General features: G+C 42.2%; 2 protein-coding genes and 1 long non-coding RNA gene across 5 annotated transcripts; 1 reads left to right on the top strand and 2 right to left on the bottom strand.

The window, feature by feature from the left end:
• Nucleotides 1–51: 51 nt before the first annotated feature.
• LOC143907245 (galactose mutarotase) lies at nt 52–2,437 on the bottom strand. Its single transcript, XM_077423890.1, is given in 8 exon segments — nt 52–183; nt 263–608; nt 684–784; nt 876–1,040; nt 1,229–1,456; nt 1,521–1,666; nt 1,770–1,941; nt 2,068–2,437. Coding segments are annotated over 8 exon segments (1,323 nt in total). The 5' UTR covers nt 2,140–2,437; the 3' UTR covers nt 52–90.
• A 466-nt stretch (nt 2,438–2,903) lies between these two features.
• On the bottom strand, nt 2,904–19,508 carry LOC143906264 (mitogen-activated protein kinase kinase kinase 11). Of its 2 annotated transcripts, XM_077422224.1 has the most exons (15): nt 18,331–19,508; nt 18,002–18,236; nt 17,687–17,904; nt 17,178–17,518; nt 16,898–17,078; nt 16,626–16,774; nt 16,348–16,520; nt 16,154–16,174; nt 15,746–15,992; nt 15,477–15,596; nt 14,782–14,985; nt 13,080–13,109; nt 9,764–10,175; nt 9,292–9,633; nt 2,904–9,094 (listed from the first exon to the last, which is right to left on the bottom strand). In XM_077422224.1, the coding sequence occupies exons 1-15, from the start codon at nt 18,519–18,521 to the stop codon at nt 8,356–8,358; spliced, it is 3,603 nt and encodes a 1,200-aa protein (XP_077278350.1). In that variant the 5' UTR covers nt 18,522–19,508; the 3' UTR covers nt 2,904–8,355. The 2 variants fall into 2 exon arrangements, with proteins under 2 accessions (XP_077278350.1, XP_077278355.1); XM_077422229.1 differs by lacking the exon at nt 16,154–16,174 and having other exon boundaries at nt 18,331–19,507.
• LOC143906353 (uncharacterized) lies at nt 9,521–11,907 on the top strand. Of its 2 annotated transcripts, none has more exons than XR_013259491.1 (2): nt 9,521–9,659; nt 9,759–11,907. It is a non-coding gene; the product is annotated as an uncharacterized LOC143906353 (long non-coding RNA). The 2 variants fall into 2 exon arrangements; XR_013259490.1 differs by having other exon boundaries at nt 9,527–9,659; nt 9,736–11,907.
• Nucleotides 19,509–19,668: the final 160 nt, after the last annotated feature.

Here is a 19,668-nt window from a genome sequence, read left to right as displayed (position 1 = left end):
TTTTAATTATAGTACTTCATGATTGTAGCATCACGTTCGAATATTTTCTGTGCCAGGTGCAGGCTCGATTTTTTCTACTTTAGAAATGCATCACATGTAATTAGCCAATTGGATGCCGAATTGATAAATTAAATCATGACAATAGATTTCTCCGGGTTGTAGAATAGAACAGGGAAAGTGCGACTGAAAGAAATTAACTTGGGAATTAATGAATGCAACAAGGAACGTGATTCTGCCATGTCTTATTCCTTTAACTACTCACATAATTAATGGCATTTGGATAGTTTTGCGGTTGAATGCTGAAAGCACAGTGCTTCACATAGCGAGCACCTTGCTTCCCCGAAATAAATTCCGGCGATTCGCGGTCAGATGTTACATCTTTTTCTATTTGATCAGTTATCTTTTCTTTCTCATAATTCTCGAGATTCGGGCTGTTGTCATATTTAACGACAATGCCACTGTTAGCCTACAATAACGTCATTCCTTGTATTCTTTCAAGACGCGTTATATATTTCGATTATCATGTTCACAGTACCTCGGAAGTACTGCATAAACGGCCGCCTGTATAGAACTGTACGCCAGGCTGATTCGAATAAATCTCCAAGGTGCTACATATATTTATTTGTAATTCCAGGATATTACATTGTATCCAAGCTGCGAGTAATACAAATTACGAGCCTTACCGACCGCTTTTCAGATGGACTGCTTGAGCGACGTACGCATTACCCCCGTGCCAGTTCGGCGTAACGCAGAAGTTATGATCGTATCCCTCGCCCGGAGGAACCTGTCGCTTACGCAAATTCAGTTTTTTTTTTCACAAATTATTAGATCAAGATTAATCTACTGTATAATTTGTATAAACTTCAATTTGATGCCTTCTCAATACAGCTCTCCAGAAGTTTCGGTACACGCAAATCCATGACGGTTCCTCCGACTCCTCGGATGCCGCCGGTTGGTATCGGATCAGTGTAATCCGCGAAGGTCCAACGATCGCAGTTCAATGAGATCTTATGCTTCACCAGTTCCTCCTTACCGGCGTCCTATATTGCACCCTAATAAATAGACTTGCCCTACTTGTTGGTATTTGAAGCTAGAGAACCACATGTTATTTTATGATTTAGAAAACAAAAAAAGTAAAATATTGCAGTTTTAAATCATTGTTGTCCGCATTTCCAGAATGGTTCCAGTTTCAGCTGAGTTGACATTGCACAGAGTGCTTGTTAATTACGTGTCCAGCGAGGTTGAACAAAGAACCGTGCGAGATGTTCACTATGGTGGAGTTTGTCGTTGTCGCCCGTATACCTATTTCCAGCTTATTGTCAGGCGTCAACCTGAATCTCACTGTGCTCAATACTGCGCCAGGATATCCCTCTTCGCCGTCTTCGCTTAAGTAAGTCATGACGACTGAGCAGCCGTCGATATGCGACTCCCACAACCGCCGGCCAAAGCCCTTCGTCTGATACGAGACATTTAATGTCATTAGTTCTCGATGAGAATGGTGAGACGACGAGCGAACTTACGCCTCCGTGCAGATGATGCTTGCCGAGATCGTTTCTCGTTAGTTGATAAGTTTTGCCTTTAATGACAATACTGCCGTTTCTTATGCGATTCGCGCATCTGCCCAATATACATCCTATAAACGGATTAATTTTGGGATTCGTATAGCCTGTAAAACGAAACTGTTAGTTACGAATAGAATTAACTATGAGATCGTCAAGATTAAATGAACATGATGAACAAATATATGTAATTACGTCAAGAGTTCGTACTCTTCAAATCATCGAAACCGAGCACAACATCCGCGACACGGCCAAACTTATCGGGATACTTCAAAGAAACGATTGTAGCACCCCAGGAAATGACGACAATCTCTAAGCGATTCTTATTGATCATCGTGTACGATTTTACTGGCATCAACTGGAGTCCTTTACTTTCAGCTTCCTCATAATATTCTTTACTATCATAACGACGTATCTTATCCTCCGCAGATTCTGTAATTAAGAATGGCTTTTACGTTATTATTACCACCACAAAAAAAAATAGGCTCTCTCAATGAAATAACAAAACACCGGCATAAATTTCTCCAAAGATTCCCTCCGTAATTGCAATGTCCTTGCAATTGCAATCGTAGGTGACCATGTTTCGCTTCTCTCCTTAACGTTATTAATTATCCAGTTACTGTCAAGCCATTTGTTACGTACGTAACGCGATAAAAACAAGAAATTTTGCTGTTACAGCCTCGTGCCTATATCAAATGATTTGTGGCATTAGTTTTTGTAATGAGAATAATTATAAATAATAGGTTACAAAATTTTATCCCAACGTTTTAAATACCTTTCGTTGTTTCGACATGAGAAAATCACAGTTCTTACCTATACTGTGGTAAAATGATCGGCCTAACTGTGAAAATTATTTTGCAGATTGAGCTATATTGTTGGACGACTCTAGATTGTTTAAGAGTTATTGTATTTCGTAGGAATATGGAAAACATAAAATGATTATTCAAAAAGCTAAAACTTATTGATGCTGTTATTTGAAATTATTTATTAATAATATTAATAAAATAATGATAAGAATAAAAGTAAAAATAAGAGTAAGTATAACGTATTATTTATAATTCGTAAAATATTACCATAATATAATAATATAATATAGTAAAATAATAAAATAATAAACCTACTTTTTTATTATTATTCTTATTATTATTATTATCATTTTTATATATACTCCAGTTAATATTTATAATTTTTAATATTTATAATTAATATTTATAGTGTAATTTTTGTACAATACTTGGAAAAATACATGAACTTTTAGTGCAGGTCAGACATCATACAGACACTTCCCTTGTATCTCGAGTTCTTCGTTAGGAAAGACAACACATAAAAAAATCGAAGACAGAATATATTATTACGATATATTTTCCGCATTTAAACAATCGAGTTCTCGGGGATTCGTCGTGCAATTAATATTCATTCGTCCGTTATATCATTAATTCACTTCCTGCTTGTAGATAAAAACGATCCTGTGCGACTTCGCTCGTCGTGCTTGGCAATCTGCACATCGTCGCCCAGAAGATCGGTAAAAAGATTCGATTCCCGAATGGAAAGTAAATATTCCCGAACTCGCGCGAAATCGCCGTGTAAAAGTTATGTTACATTGAAGAATTTCCCGTCGAAAGCTTTGGATTTCGCGATGTTTCTCGTTTACTTTAAGGCGCGCACCGAAGCGATTCATTATTCTCACTTAAATACACGTGGAACACATTGCACTTAGCTTAAACATACTTATATAAACTACAGAGTTACTCCAATGCTTAAAAAAATTGCCTGCGACTTGACGAGTTGCTGTTACGTCCTACATTCTTTACAGCTCATGTATTACAAAGGAATAGTGACGGGAAAAAAACTCAATTTCGCGCATTTATATATGTATATACCAAACTGTGATAGCCCCGCGTCGATAAATCGCTTTTATATATTTATGAAATACATTACGTTAAACTTTCTACACACGCCAGAAGCGTACAAATAGGAGCTACCACAGCACACAATGTGTGTACATCGATGATGAGACAATTCGTTTTACAATTAATCGTCTTGGTCGTGATTGTTATTGTACAATTTACTAATTCGCGCAAGCGGCATCCAATCTCGATACAATCCGTTACGTCGTAAAGTATATATATTTACACTTTTTAAATGCGACATTATAAGAAACAGCAGTTCAGAGAGCAACGGGATCTTGTCGTATCATATGTTTCACGAGGCTGATGAGTATTTTCCTTTTTTGTTTCAGCGCCTTTGACCGGTGATGTCCACTCGTTAGGTCTAACTAAACTAGTGAGGACTACATTGTGTAAACGTGAGTTGCATATCATATATATTACGTAAAAACAAGTGTTAAACAGAGTCTCGCATTACGTTTGTGATTTACATGTTTTTTTCCCCTACAATTCCCTGTCATAAATTTATCTTGTATCAAAGTGCGTCGTGTATGTAACAAATGGCAGAGAGAAAGGGGATAAAAAAAAGAATGTAAAAATATTTAATATTGTATATTATCGATTATTTGATATTGAAAACATTAACCGGTTTGAAGGAAGAAATTTATTTCTCTTATATAATTTTTTAAGTCCGATAAACTAGAATTATATGTATCAAGAAGATATCTAAGAGAAATTATAAATTACTATCATTGGTATATATTATTAATATATATCATACGAACGATACATGATAAATTTATTGAGTTTTCTTTACAGTGAGATATATTTATAGACTGATATATATATAAAGAGACCTCAGTTGCGTTTGATATGATACAACGTAATTTATCTCATTATATATAATATAGAATTATTCTGAACACACGTTTCTTATACACGTTCTGCCCAACGAGTCAAACATATTCCATAAATGCTCTCTAATAAAGTATAAAATCGGATTCTTATCTCCTTAATCTCTAGGCTAAGGTGTTTGTTTTATATATATAAAAAATAAATATAGCTTAGACTAGCACTGTTGGCGACGGATACGCCATTACACAATAATAGCTGCCGCGAACATTTTATATTTTTGTATAATTAAAAATTATATAATTATTATCGTATATATATGTATATTAACAATTATTCTCGAATATCAGCATTCACTAACACTTCATCAAACATTTTCTCTTTCACTCTTCCTCTCTCTCTCTCTCTATTATCTTGGAAGCATTTTGAATTTCTATGTGTCACTTATTTAACGTATTTAAGTACGTGATAGCACCGCAGAAACCTACCTTCGCACAGCGTAGAAAGATATACCCATTAAATGTATCGCAAGAAAGAGATAATTATTAATTAATAAAAAAATTTCGCTCGCACCATATAATTCGCGCGTTGTCCATATAATTCGATAAAGTTATTACGAATACGAAAAAAGAAAAATCAATTAATATTGCAAGTTTTTTGTAAATTGCGCAAACGCGATCAATTTGATGGATCTCCGTTTTTCTGTTTTCTAAGAAAAACTTGGATGCATTTCCATCATATTCGTAAAATTGTCAGAAAGATTTTATCGGTGACTGATTTTGTTCTTTCTTCCTCGTTGCAGCCAAACGAATCGTCCACGATAAAACTAAACCAAAGAAATTCTCTTTCCTCCAACACATTTCGTGTACATCGCACAGCATACATCTACAATACTGATGATCGTCATTTAGGAAAACAGTGTAAACGAGAAGCAGCTTTCACGACGAAGAAGATAAAAAAGGATCCGTGACTTCGTTATACGCTACGTGAGGTTGATAAAGTACAAACAAGACGTTTTGATTGCTTCGAATGCGGCGTAAAGATAGCGTAAGTAACTTTGATTAGTTTACAGATTCAAAACTAAATTCGAGCATCTCCCCATCATCTCGTAATGCCAATAAATTAAGATTACGTGCGTCGCGTTCTAATTAGTTAACTCAGCGATCCGTATGTACATTCGGGGCACATAAAGCACGCAGCACGGGGTACACAAGCGTTTTTTAATATCTCCTGAATTATATCCAATCAATGAAAAGTAGCGGAGACTTGCTCTCCCATTAGACACGCTTGACTCGGTATCCCGTATTGCCGAAGTTGCTTATATTCGTTATTGGTGCAATAATTGGCGCGAAGATATCCACGAAGCTGACCCCCGGCCTTTGTCGTCAATATCTTTCGGAGGAGCGTCGTGGATATCGTACAACACGCGTCAGCTGTATAAGGAATGTATGAGTAGTCGCTATTTAAACAGTAATAATGATTCAGCGCTTTCTTTTCTTCTATATGTACAACGATTGTTAGAAGGATCGTTCTTTCTACAACGATCCTACAGCGAATATACCTCGCGTTTTGCACAGCCGCATGTTGTGTATTTATTTGCACGCGACTTCACGCTTTGAATACTTTCTACAGACGCTTAAATTGCTCATAAAGCGGCGCGCTGTTTTCATAAGGTACAAAAGAAGCGTGACAGCTGCGCAAGGCGCGACCATTTAATCATGTCCGTCGCTACGACACATAATAAATTCACGTTTAAACGTCGAAAATGCTAAACTGTACATGTCCTCCGCATTCGTAAGCGTACTATCGATCGTACGCTTTGTCGATTGGCGTTAATCGAGGGGTGGAAGTACCTGGGTGGATGTATTAATCGTGTACATCTCCAATTGTGCATTGCAACAGAACGACGATGAACGTATCATTGAGCAGTGGCACTATTTTAATAGCGGCACAGCAACATTTTCCTTTTCTTCAGCGTACGAGTTTCTAAAGTTACAGAGAAAAAGAGAGAAATCTGGAAATAGAAGTGTCGAAAAAAGTGAGTACATAGAGAGACGATAAAGAGTTTTGTCTAATTTCGTCAATCTAGCCCATCGCGAGAGACGAAGGAAAATGGAATCGTATCGCTATCAAAATGACAATGGTACATCTTCAAATACAATTACAATGACTAGTTACACTGATTGCGATGAGAAGGAGAGAGATTATGTCGGAAATACTGTAGATTAATACATAATCGCGGATAAGTTCGGCTAAGTACATAATACTACAACTAATACTTTGTAGCTGTCCGTAGCTTGTAAAGTAGCATAAAATTAGATTATAAATAGTGATTGTTCTTCAGTTCGAACCGATTGATTACCCATCTAAAACAACCGTACACGTCCCTATTAATATACAATACTCGAGCTGCCCTTGCATTATTTATAATTAACGCGAATTGCTTGTTCAAGTTGCACAAAACGCACGAAAATTTATACAATTTTTCACGAGACTGCTGCCAGTACTTTCTAATAGGAAAATTAAGAGTAAAACTGCCAGTATACGCTATTTAAACGCATAATACATTATCTGATAAAAGAAAGCCTATTCTCACCCTAACTGGACCAGTTTAAACAATGCGGAATCGACGTTCACTCCGTTGGCATCTATCACAAACTCTGAGAGAAGAAGTAACTTTGGGACTTTCGAATATCTAAACTCGATCAATTCAAAATCCGACGAAGTGGTTAATTCCGTATTGCGTAGAACGGTTCCTTACGTTCCAACAAATCTCCCTGGAATGTTTTTATATTGCGCCGAGCCGAATATCACCAGAGTTTCGTTATGAGGAACACAACATAACTTCGTACTAAATGCGAGAAACAAACTTACAACTTTCGTTACGCTGAGATACGATTTCAATATCGAAAACGAATACGCCATTATGTCGCTAATGCGATAGTTGCCGAAGAAAAGAACGCTGTTCTTCGTCCACTTCTGTAATCTTACTAACGGAATTGCATATTACATACGTACACATCCCAATAAATTCTCTCTATCGCGAGCTCGACTACCGCTTTCCTCTTCGCGCTTTAAACATACGTGTATCGTTGACATACCGTAATTATATAACGCTTCTGGAATGTCTTAATAAATCACAAAGAACGTAAATTGCATAATTTCGAGTATATACTTATTATTCAACGATATCGTTACATAGACTGAGGCAATTATTACTTTTAGTATCTCTAGAAAAAGATTTGTCTAATAAAAGTTGCATGCTATGTAAACCATCACTCTATATATATATGATGACCTTTACTTTCTAAATTATCTTTAAGGCCTGAACTTTTCATCTTAAAATTAACTTAAAAATTAATTAATTTTAATTTTTAAGAGATATTAAGATGGTAATAGGTATTACCTCATTCTATATACAAATTATCGTGATAGAAGAATAGTGGTATACATGATACTCCATGTATACCAATATTCTATATTAATTAACTGCCAATCTGGGAATTTGTATCAACCGTCAAAAACAAAATCGATTCTGTTTTAGTCAAAGTATCTGTTATTAAAATTGTAAGATACACTTTATATTCTGCAGAAAAGTATTTATTCTCGGAGTAATATGCAATTTGAATATATACCACGTCGCGTCGCAATCTTCGCTCGTGGTACATTTCTACTCGCGACACGTATATCAAATATCATTAGCGTTATCAAATTAAAAATTCGCGTCCAATCACGCATTATGCTACGTTACGTGATTTTTTCGCTGGATTGTGTGTTGTATGGAATGTAATAATTCCCAGACTTGTTAGTGTACTACTACCATTGAGAATCGTCCGCGAGAGGCAGTGCTTCGATAACGTGCAATTCATTTTGCAAATTCTTCCAGTCGACGATCATAAGATTTCATAATCGCAATTGTATAATCGGAGGCATAAAGAGATCGATCCTAGGACTACCATTCGCTAGAAATATCGATAAATAGATAAAATATCGACGAACCCGCTCGGTCCAGCTGGTCCTACATGAGAGGGAGCCGCGCGGCCTTAAATAAGCCAGTGCTATGACAAGAACTCCCTCTCAAGTTCCGAGATGCTCGGCTTCCTGTTTCGATTGAGGCGTCGATTGGCCTGCAGCGGCACTGTGACGTCCTGGCTCTGACCGTGAACCGGGATGTCCAGCAGCGTTTCTCTGTGGGCTTCGCGTGCCGATACGCCATCGCGATCGAACGTTACCGGCGAGAAGCGTACCCGGCCGATGGAAATCTGACTGTCCTTGGCGGAGACGTAGCTCGAGTCCTCGGACGTGAGCGAATCCGGCGGTGTTGGATTCGTCGGTGTGCCCGAGCCGGAGTTGTTTTTGCTCACGCTCTTGCTCGGCGAGTTGTATGGATTGTAACTGGATCGTTTCAGGCTCGAGCGTAACCGCGTGACCACCTCCAGATTGCTCGGCCGCTCACCGGAGTTCGAGTTGGAGTCGTGGGAGTTCTGACGGGTCAGCAACGGCGAGCCGTACTCGTGATTAAGTATACTCCCGCCATACGTCGTCGTCAAGTTGGAGATAACGTTCGAAGATCGCTGGTAATACGGTATCGGCGAATACACGCCATAATCGTCCTCGTCCTCCAGCCGGAATGTCGGGTTAACGTTGCTCTGGCTCGACGTGCTGGCGTTAGAGACGTTCGACGAGGTGCGGTGATGCGTGTAGGGCAAAAGCCTGGACACCGGCCTAGCCGGGCTGTTCATGCTGCTCGGATTGTCGTACGCGTGCGGGAACTCGGGGCACTCGAGCATCCGGTCGCTGAAAAGCAACGAAAGACCTCTTATTGATCTAAAACCGTGCTCCAATGACACTTTGTCACATGACTTCGATTTCCCCCGAGTCGGTTTCAAAACTGTATCTACAATCTAGAAGAAACTAATTAAGCAAAGTTTATACGCTACTAAAGTTTTCATCGACTTTGCGATCATTCTGATACATGTTTTATTAATACTTACTGATACTCCGCAGGTATGAAATACGTCGGTTCAGGGGGCCGATAGTACTCCGGTGGTACGACGGTATACATTGGCGGTCCATAATCCGGAAATGGGGCGACGTTACCCATATATATCGTCGGCACCCTCTCCATACGATCGACGCGGGCCGCATCGTGCGAGTACGCATCCTCGTTGCTGGTGCTGCTACTGTTCTTCCTTCTCGGGCTTGGCGTCGGGGCGTTAGAACCCGTCGTGCTACTCGTATAGTGCTGCGGGGAATCCGTAAAGCGCAACGGCTTATCCGGCATCGCCACGGATGGAAGGCCGGGCGCTATGCCACCCATGTTACTCAGGAACGGCCTGCAATGATAACTGCGTTAATCTATGTGAGTAGAGTATAGCTGTCGCTTCATGTGTAGATTAAACCGGCTGCCATTGCTTAATCACTTCCTCTTTTCTTAGAAAAAAAATTCTTTCCTTGCCAGATTACCTGCAATGGTGTGCCCGTCCGTGATAAGTGTTGTGCGGATAGCCGCTGCTCGAGCTGAACTCGTAATCGGCGCCGAGGTAGGAGTTGCGATTCGATCCAGTGTCCGCTTGAAACCACCACCTTGGCTGATCCTCGTCGCACTCGCCCATCCGTGGATAGAGGCGCGGATGTATCGGGGATATGTTTGACATTCTCACGTCGTAGCCGGTGGCTACACCGGCCAGCATCGCCGCGATGTTGTACAATACCAGCTCGACTATGCTTAGCTTTGGTTTTTTCGTTTCGCCGTTGTAGAGGGTGGGCATGGGTACGGGCATCGGCATGATGTAGGGCCCGGTTAGTCCGGGCTTCAGAGGATATTCCGAGGTTATCCAGTTATCGGCCGACAGATCGGGCGGTAATGCTGTATAATCTATAAAAGATATTCAGGTTGTTTTTTTGGGGCGATGACAGAGGCGTAGCACTCTCGCACGGTCCGCTCGCGAGAGTAATAGGATCATTTAAGCGAATCTACAAGTGACAAATTAAGGGTTTCATTTATAAGCATAATGCACGCCCCTTTTTCTTCTCCCTCTTCGTAATTCGTAAATGCGATCGGGAAAACGTTTTGCTTACCTTGTCCGCGCGATTAATTAGATCTTTAATATATAATAATACATTTTTTATACGTTCAAAACTTTGACTCAGTGTTTAGTAGCGCGACAATCCGCATGCTTAGTCGTTTTACTAGTTTTACTCATTATTATTACTACATGCATGCAAGCAATTAAAGATGTAAAAACGTAAATTAAATATTATCTTCACGCATTAGCTGTTTCTACTGGCACTAAGAACAAATCCCGTTAAAAGGTATGCACCCAAATTGTACAACATATAAGGCATATATTAAAAATTGGCTAAGCCAACAAAGAGTATATAATAATGAAATACATGTGTATTTTTTTAAACTTAACATTCCAAATAATGTGAAATATCCTCAAGTATACCTTAACTGCTGATATCAGACTTAGCCAATTTTTATAAACAGAAGCAAAGTTCAACGCATAAGATAAATGTTTCTACTAATCTACTAATTTTTGTCTTAATAATGTAGATTTCGTGCGATACATACTACGTTCTCAAAGTTGTTTAGAGATAAATCCGAAAGACATTGTGCTCGCATCTAAAATATGGAACACTCCGAACGCTACTTAGGATAGTCTGTAATTAATCGAGCGATAAATTACTGTACAGATACTGTCTTGTACATTTTTTTACTTACGACCATTCTTTTTCTCATTTCACCTTTTCAACTCTCATCGACTCAAAACAAAACGACTAAGAACAAAGTCACATAAAGCCGGAATTAATCGTAGCGGAAGCATTTAACGTTTGCGTTTCTCGCAACTGTCAAAAATGTAACACGCGAATATTTACTCCTTAGCGAGACTAGGACCTGAGGAAGAGAAAGGAACCAAACCCAATCGGAGTTAACAGTTAGGATCCTACTGGAAGCATGCAAGGATTATTTTCTTTTTACGCTCGGCCGTCTCTCTCTCTTTCTCTCGGCACATTGTATAATCCTGTTCACATCACATGTGCAGTTGTAAGCGTTAATGAATATATAATCTGTTATATTTCATTATAAATAAAAGTAATCGTTTAAAAATCCTACAGCGTGTGCACGAACGCTAGTAAAATGACAGTACAAGAGATATATTATGCCGATAATCTGTTATCGTCAAATATAACAAAGCAATTATCACCAGAGACCGAGCGTAAAAATTCGGCAAAACGAAAAAACAAAATTCAACGTGTCCAACTGAAAAGGTTTTATTGAAAAAAATTTCTATTTCTAAATACAAGTGTGTGCGTGTGGTTCCATGTGTCGAATGTGATGTGTGCAAAAGATCTTTGCTCTCGGAAACGTTGGAAGTTTGGCATAACAAATACAGAAACGAACAATTCGCTGTGAAAGTTGTATTTAACAATTAATAAATTTCCAATCGATCTAAATGCACATTAGACAACGAAATAAGAAAAGCTACGTTAACAAATATATACTTCTCTCTCTGTCTTTCTCTCTCTCCCTCGCTTTCTCTCTCTCTCTCTCTCTCTCTCTCTCTCTCTCTCTCTCTCTCTCTCTCTCTCTCTCTCTCTCTCTACTTCTCTTTTCAATTATCTATACAATATATATGTGATGTAATTTTGATTTCGTTTCGTTCGATAAAAATTATGACTATGCAGACATACAACCTGATAACGCTCCAATGTAAAAAAAGTACCGTTAAAGTTGAACTTTGCGGTTCAATGGACGAAGCGTGTGACTCTCTTTCGCGTAGTAGTGGGCTGTTAGATCTGCTTGTTAGAAATGTTATGTCTTCCAGATAAATATCAGAAAAGAACCAACACCAGAAAGACTGTGTGTATACATATACATATTTAATATATATTCTTTTTAATATTCTCATTAGATTTTAGCTTACTCGGACTACGAGTATCACATATCGGCTTAAATTAGGATAAATAATTCGTAAATTATATAGCGCGTAAGGGGGAAGGGTGGAGATACAAAAAAAAAACGAAAAGAAACAAGTCCGTGCCCTCTGCATAAACGTTTTAAGGGTTCGGTGCGTCGATATACTTTCGACAATTCCGTCTTTCCGAGGCAGCCCTAGGCAACCTCGCAAATACACCAGCTTCCTCGCGTTTCTCGTCGTAGAACAGGGGGAGAGGGGAGGGGCGAATTAAACTTAAATTTCTAAATCTGGTCCCTTACCGAATCTAATCCAAACCACCTCGCAAGTCTGAATAAGTTCACGCTGCACAGGAGACCAAGTCCATCCCGATAAAATGATCCTGGGAATATACTATGTGATAGACGCGAGACATTAACGGGGCAACGAGAGTATCGCTCAATCAGACGTCCACGAGAAGTCCGTACAGTTCATTTGTCCGGAACAAATCTGATTGCGTCGTTCCGCAAACAAATTGGCAGAGACAATGAGAAAAGACACTATCGATCGGTGTACACATGCATTTATCACTATGTGATCAACCACTAAGCAATAGCTAATAAACTACGTGATAAGGCTTCATTGCAAAACGTTCAGTTACGAAAGTAAAAAGACATTGTCTACTTGAGATCTTTGCCTTAGAGCTTTACAATACGCAATACAAACCGTCGCTCGGTAAAAAAAAAAGAGAGTGAGAAAAGGAAAAAATAAAATTCGGAATAAAAGTCTGGATAGAAGGAAATAGGTGAATGGAGGTGATGGGAGGAGAAACATTAGTGAGAAATACGACATAACAACTGTTGCGTGAAGAGAAAACTTACGGGTGTGGTAGATGCTTTCCTCAGAGAGGCCTGCGATAGAATAGAAACACACGATCAGTACGAAGTCATTCGAATACCATGTAAAAAAAGAAATGTGCGGCGGAAAGGAGGCATGCCATCGAAATGCGTTTCGAGCTGCAGGCTCTACTTGCGTTCTTGTAAAAAAAATACAGGGCATTCGTAATTCGGCTGCGCTTCCTTCACAAACGAATCACGGATACTGTACGACCCGCGTGTCCCAAAAGGGATCGAATCCAAATTTTGAAATAAAAAGAGAGACAGCGCAGCACGCACGGGAACGCCCTGTATATGTGTAAAAAGTCGCGGGAGTACATCCGTTTCGTCGAAGCCGCGCGCGACTACTTGTCACCCTTCCTCGGGAATTGTTCGCCAGCGAAATTCTTAGGCACGACGTCGGTGTCTTCGGAGGTCGAGCGACATAGACCGACGTGATCCGGGGGAGACGCGGGCAGACTTCTCTTTGGACTGTAATTGGCACGCGGGCTCTGATGATCGTTCCCCTCTTGGAGGCAACCAGGCGACGACGTTTGCGCGACGATGTCGCCGTCGCAGCTGCGCAAGTATTCGTTACTTCTGGACTTGTGATGCAAAAAGGAACTCATCTCGATGCCATGGTCTAAACCACGGTACGCGGTGGTGACCGGTTTCGCGGGCGACGCGTCCAATTCGAAAGCGATCGGCGACCTTTTGTGCCTGGAGCCCGTCGTTTCGTGATACGGTCCCAACGAGCTCTTCGACCTCGAGCTGTCGTTCGAGTGCTCCGAGTCGAAATTGCACAATTCCGACTCGAGGCTCTCAAAGTCTATCCCCTCGCGCGAGTTCGCCGCAAGGAACCTGGGCACCGCGACCCCGGCGTTGCCCGGCTGCTCGCCCGAGTCGCGACGGCTCAATTGCGGGATAGATATGACGTTCTCCAGGACGCTGTACTCCACTTTAACCGCGGTGGTTTTGTCGTCGAGCGCGTCGCGGCTGCCCCACGTCTTCATCTTATTCAACACCCGCAGCGGACTCTTGGAAATGCGCGACTTGTGCTGGGACTGCTGGGTTTTGCCGCCGATAGAATTCTCGGGGCTCGATTCCAGACCGTCGTAGTCGTTAATTTTGATGGTAACCGAGTTCTTTCGCTCGCCGCTACGCGGTGAATTCAATGAGCTCTTACGCGAGCCGGACGGCGACCGGAAGAATTCGGCCAGGGACGCCAGCCGCGATTCCGAACTGTCCCTGCGCTTCGACTCCTTCGACTTGCTCCTGTCGCGCTTCTTACTCTTGACCCGCTTCGCGGTACCCACCAGAGTGGACGCTACGTTCTGCACGAAATTCGTGGAGTACGAGGGCTCCCACTCGGGCGGCTTTTGGCACTTGGGCGACGGGACTTTCGAGACTGTGACCCCGGTGACGGCCGCGCGGTGACCTACCGCTTTTAACGGGTAATCGTCGTTGATTATCGAGGGCTCCTCCGAAAAATGGGCCTTAAGATTGTTCGAGGGATTTTTGTTATGCAGGACTACGGACTCGTATATGTCGTTGTCCAAAATGACAAAGTCCTCGCCTATGTCGCAGTACTTGCCCAGCACGATGCTGTCGAGCGAGTTTTGCGGTATATCGTTATAGCTACTACATCCTGGCTGATTGTCTATCAGGTTATTGGCCGAGGAGTACAATTTTCTGGTGGTAGGGTTACCTATTTCCTGCAGAAGCGGGGAGCGGTGTGCGTTCGCCAACAGGGCTGTACGCAGAGGTGTCTTTTCGAGATCTGGCGCGGAACGGGACCAGCGTTTGCCGCCAGGAGAGGCGGGGTTCGGCGGCTGGGTGATAATAGCCCCGCGCTCACGTTGATGAAGCGTCGACGGTCCCCAAGTCTTACCCTTAACTCCGTCCGCCGGTACTAAACGGGGAAAGAAAAAGAAACAAAGTGCTACTCACTACGATACTAACTACTCTTCTCATCTCCTTCGCTTATTCGGCGCGGAGATGAAGCTTCTTTACGGATATACTCTTCGGAAAGCGACTGTATATGTCAAACGGTATAACTGTGCACGCTAATTTCAGCAATTGATGAGTATATACTAAAATAATACATTAGCTCAAAGTAATCGTGATTTTTGCAAGAATAGAAAATAAAATGGAAGAGTATTCATATATATATATATATATATATATATAAACAATGATTGTGCACACCATGCCGAAAAAAAAAAAATATCGACACGAATAAAAGTACAAAGTGTCTACCACGTTCAAACAGTGTTACATTCAAATTGTTCGATTACAATTCCAATACGTTTGATTCGCTCGTAAATTCACTCATATTGCACAATACATTGTCATAATCACGGTACTACTAAAAGCGGTATTTCAAAGTAAGAAGCTACTCACATGCGATCGCTCTGAGCCTCGGGATGCTGGGTGAGCCTGGGGGACTGTTCGGTCTCGACGGATTCCTCACTTTGCCTCGATCCAAGGCCGTGTCCTGAACGGTGATCGTGTGACGAAAATCTAAACAATACGCCCCCGGTATCAAACTCACAATACACGTCTAACATATGTTTCAAACAGAGAATACAATTACGTGCAGATAAATAAAATCTGAGAAATCTTGTTGATCGCACACGTAATAAAAGTATAAGAAAGGCAGACATTCTTACCCGAAGGAGCACTAATATTGCTTCCAGGTTCCTTCTTATTTAATTTTAATCGCGACTTCTTAAATTTGCCACGTCTCTTATTTGGCGTAGGCGTGTTTTGCTGTTGAATGATCATCACGGTGAGCTCCCTCTCCAATATGGCTATCTCGCGCGCGGCTAACTCCTGTTCCCGTTGCCTCAAATTTTCCTCGTGCTGTCTCTGTTGCACTTGTGCCTTCGTCAGTTCCTCTTCTCTACAGCGCAGCTCCTTATGAGTAAAAGAAAATACGTCAGAAAATTTAATAATAATTTTTAAACCTTTCATCATATTTAGAATAATTTATTTTTTAATTAATAAAAAAATGAAAAAAAAATAAATATATAATTCTTTCTCTAACAACGATATATTAACCAACTCTTTTGTCTTACCTCTTCTAAAGAACGGCATGCCTTTGCAAAGCATTTAAAATAACGATTGGAAATGTTATTCATTATGCATATTTATATACACATACATATATAAAATTCAAAGATTATTTGCACAATTATGACCGTTTATATCACATCGAATGATTTGATATACGAGAATGTATAATTAGCGTAACATTAAATAGAGCGTGTACCTTTTCCTTCATGCGCAGTCCATGCAGAACTTGTTCGATCTCCTGCCTCCAATCTTCCTGCATCGTGTGAAAAGATTCGTGTGGCGTTGCCGCGAATGCACTGCGCACTTCGTCCAAAGCTATTAAGATTTCCGTGAATCCCGGTCGAGCGTGACTATCCGATGCCCAGCATGCTGTATAATAATCACTTTTAGTATTATATTCGTCCAGAAGGCGCGTATGATATTTCAGAAGAAATATCTTGATCTTATTTAAATGTTACTCATGGAAGCTTTTACCTTCCATGAGAAGACTCCATGGTTGAGGACAGGTAGATGGTATAGGTAAAGTCAACTTGTTGACAGCAACACCGTATGCTACAGCCAGAGCATCGATACCTTTATACGGTGTCTCCCCCGTCAAAAGTTCCCACAGTAACACGCCATAGCTATTATTAAATATATCAAATACTTTAATGGGAAGAAAACACAGTTAATAAACGACTAGAAAAAAATTTTTTTTAAATGCTACTTGCAATCTTTAAATAATAAATCTGGCAATGAGAACTGACCTCCATACATCACTGGCTTTGCTGAAAGTACTCTTTTTAATAACTTCCGGCGCCATCCAGGCATACGTTCCCGCCGCAGACATACGAGTCGTTTTGTAGACTTCCCTCGCCAAACCAAAGTCCGTGATCTTCAGAGTTTTGTATTGAAAGTCGTCATTTTCAATCGGCTCACTTAGCAATACTGTCGATGTAAAAAAAGATTATTTAGAATAAAAGTAACAGAATCTTGTTTATTAATACTAAACACAAATTATCATTAATTAATATTAAAATATCTTACCGTTAGAACTTTTTAGATCTCTGTGAATAAGACTTATGGGTGCCTTGTTGTGAAGGTAATCCATCCCTCTCGCGATCTGTATCGCCCAATCGACCAATACATCGGGCCTTATTTTTCTGCCACTGAGAACTCTGTTAAGACTGCCGCCGCGAGCGTACTCCATCACGAGACACATATTGGGCATTTTTAAACACACTCCTTCTAATTGCACAATATTTTCGTGTTTCAACAACCAGAATAATTTCGCTTCCTGTCGAACGTTTTCTAATGTTGCACTAGGTTCCTCGCCCGCATCTTGGCGCGCAGCCTTGACAGCTACCTCGTGTTTGTTCCAAAAGCCCCTAGAAAGAGTAAACAAATTTATCATTTAGACTCTCGATGAAATATCTTATATATCTTGAAATTATTTTTAGTGCTTTTTAAAATCAATATTTCGGGAATCTATAAAATATTTTTAAAACGTAATGGGTTTGTGCATTTTATAAATTAGTTCGCAGGTGTATATATACCTGTATACTTTTCCAAATCCTCCGACTCCTATAACTTCTTCCAGTTGCAACTCCTCAAAGTCGATTTCAATTGGCTGAACTTTATCGATCACCGACGAAACTTGATCGATGCTTTCTGCCTCTGCAACAAAGTTTGCCGGAAAAATTCCCACTTTTCCACGAATCTTTCCTGTCCACCATCCCTCGTCGCCTGAGATTTTAGCATCCTTAGACAAAACCTATCGTGGGAAATAACAATTGTATCTTGTAATTTCGTACTCTCCTACGTTACGCTACTATAAAACGGTTACGTGCTATCGTTTGAAAATAAGTTACCTCGACAGTTTCCCCTCTCTGCAGGGATAACTCATCTTCACCCTGAGCGACATAATCGAAGAGAGCCGTGAAGATAGTGACGCTATTGTCCTGCCGCGACTGAGAAGAGGAATGTGTGCCGTGGGATGGACTAGTCTGTTGAGAGATAGTTCTCGCAGTTCCGCCGCTATGCGTGTCAGAAACACTGCTATCAGACATATTGTTGCTAGACGTACGTCCATGTGTGGACCCGTAACTGCGAGAAGAAATTGTGACAAATGCATGGGACGTCTATCAAAGGAGTATACCTCGTGGAGACTCGACATCCCAGAGTGACCTGTTTTCCTTACCTAGCGGTATGACTATTGGTTCTGCTGTTGTACCGATACCGTGGCGATGAGTTGGCCGTGTTTGGACTGTGAGGATGTGAGGAGCCATTCTCTGAGTAGAATAGGAAACGCTCGCTCCGATGACGAGCATCCGGTTGTCCGTGGTCCATCAAGGTAGACAAGCCTCTCGCCGATAGCCCGGCTGGCGGCATATGGCTCAACACTCTCCTTGCTCCTCTCTTCTGTAGCGTAAATCACACCCTTTTCCTCTCTCCGCGCGCACGACGGTATCTCGCTACTTCGTTCACGCAACGAGGAAAGTAAAAACGTGCCCAGTGTGGTCGGCACTCCCCGTTTCTCCAACTATTCTGCTTAATGTTTACCTTGCCGCTTCCCGACGGTGGGGATACATTGGGATCATACGTTATGTGTATTATCGTCGTCGCTCGGTCGTCGGGCGCATCCTCGACAACGACACGCGGTCCCGTGCCTCCGGAACACCGTCGGCCGCGTTTACATCGGCCTCGCTCGGTCGCGGGCGCTACGGCGACTGCGAAATCGGACAATGCTGCGCGACCACGTCGGTGCCACCGCGCCGCTTTCCATCGGGGCGCGAGGAACGTGCGAGCGTTCTCCCCCGGGTTCTCGCGCCTCTACCACCCCGTGTACAAAAACAATCTCATCACGAGGGGGACCGGCATTCTGAAGCGCGTGTCCGTGTGCGCGGCGACGGCGGCGGCGGCGCACGGGGTGCCCCGCTCGCCCTACCTGGGGAACCCTCGCCGCGGGGGTCGCGGCTCGCGGGAACGGTCAACTCGGCCGGGGACGGTGAAGAAGGTCGCGACACGCTCGGAGCTGACGGAGCTCGGTCCCCAGGCTGGTCCCGCGCGTCAAGGTGCGTGTATACCCACAAGCGCCCACTCCGCGTTGACGGGGGGGCTCTGTGTCTCCTCTCCTCGCTGCCTGGCCGCCGATTAATCGCGCCTACCGAGCGGCCCCCGAGACCCGGGTGGCGGCGGGGTTCAAGCGGACGCCCTCGCCGGTCCCGAGGACACGACGCTTCGCGTCAGACCGGAGTCCGCGCGACGATGCCGCATTTAACGACAGAAAACGGGACAGCACTCACAGCAATAACCTCGCGGACGCCATGTTTCGTACGACGGCCCACGACCCACGACCACGACGGCCCCGCCATCGACGAGCGACGATCCCGTAGACGTGCCGCGCGCCGCGCCACGCCGATTGAATCCCCGGCGGCGACTCGACCGGCAGCGCTACCTGTCGTCCCGCGCGAGATCACGTGGACCGTCCACTCGTCGCGGCGAGTTTGAACGACGTGATTGAACGTGAGTTTTAATA

The sequence above is a fragment of the Temnothorax americanus genome, unplaced genomic scaffold (genome assembly GCF_048541705.1).
Source record: "Temnothorax americanus isolate GAGA-0224 unplaced genomic scaffold, ASM4854170v1 Scaffold11, whole genome shotgun sequence".
NCBI classification, from domain to species: domain Eukaryota; kingdom Metazoa; phylum Arthropoda; class Insecta; order Hymenoptera; family Formicidae; genus Temnothorax; species Temnothorax americanus.
This window is presented reverse-complemented; position numbering and strand designations above follow the sequence as displayed.

Bases quoted from the DNA above. Each gene is read 5' to 3' on its own strand.
- LOC143906264 (XM_077422224.1), bottom strand. From the start codon at position 18,521: ATGCCGCCAGCCGGGCTATCGGCGAGAGGCTTGTCTACCTTGATGGAC. The intron at 18,237-18,330 runs GTAAGGAAAACA...TTCTTCTCGCAG, and splicing joins ACCAATAGTCATACCGCTAG to TTACGGGTCCACACATGGAC. The intron at 17,905-18,001 runs GTAACTTATTTT...TTCCCACGATAG, and splicing joins AGAGAGGGGAAACTGTCGAG to GTTTTGTCTAAGGATGCTAA.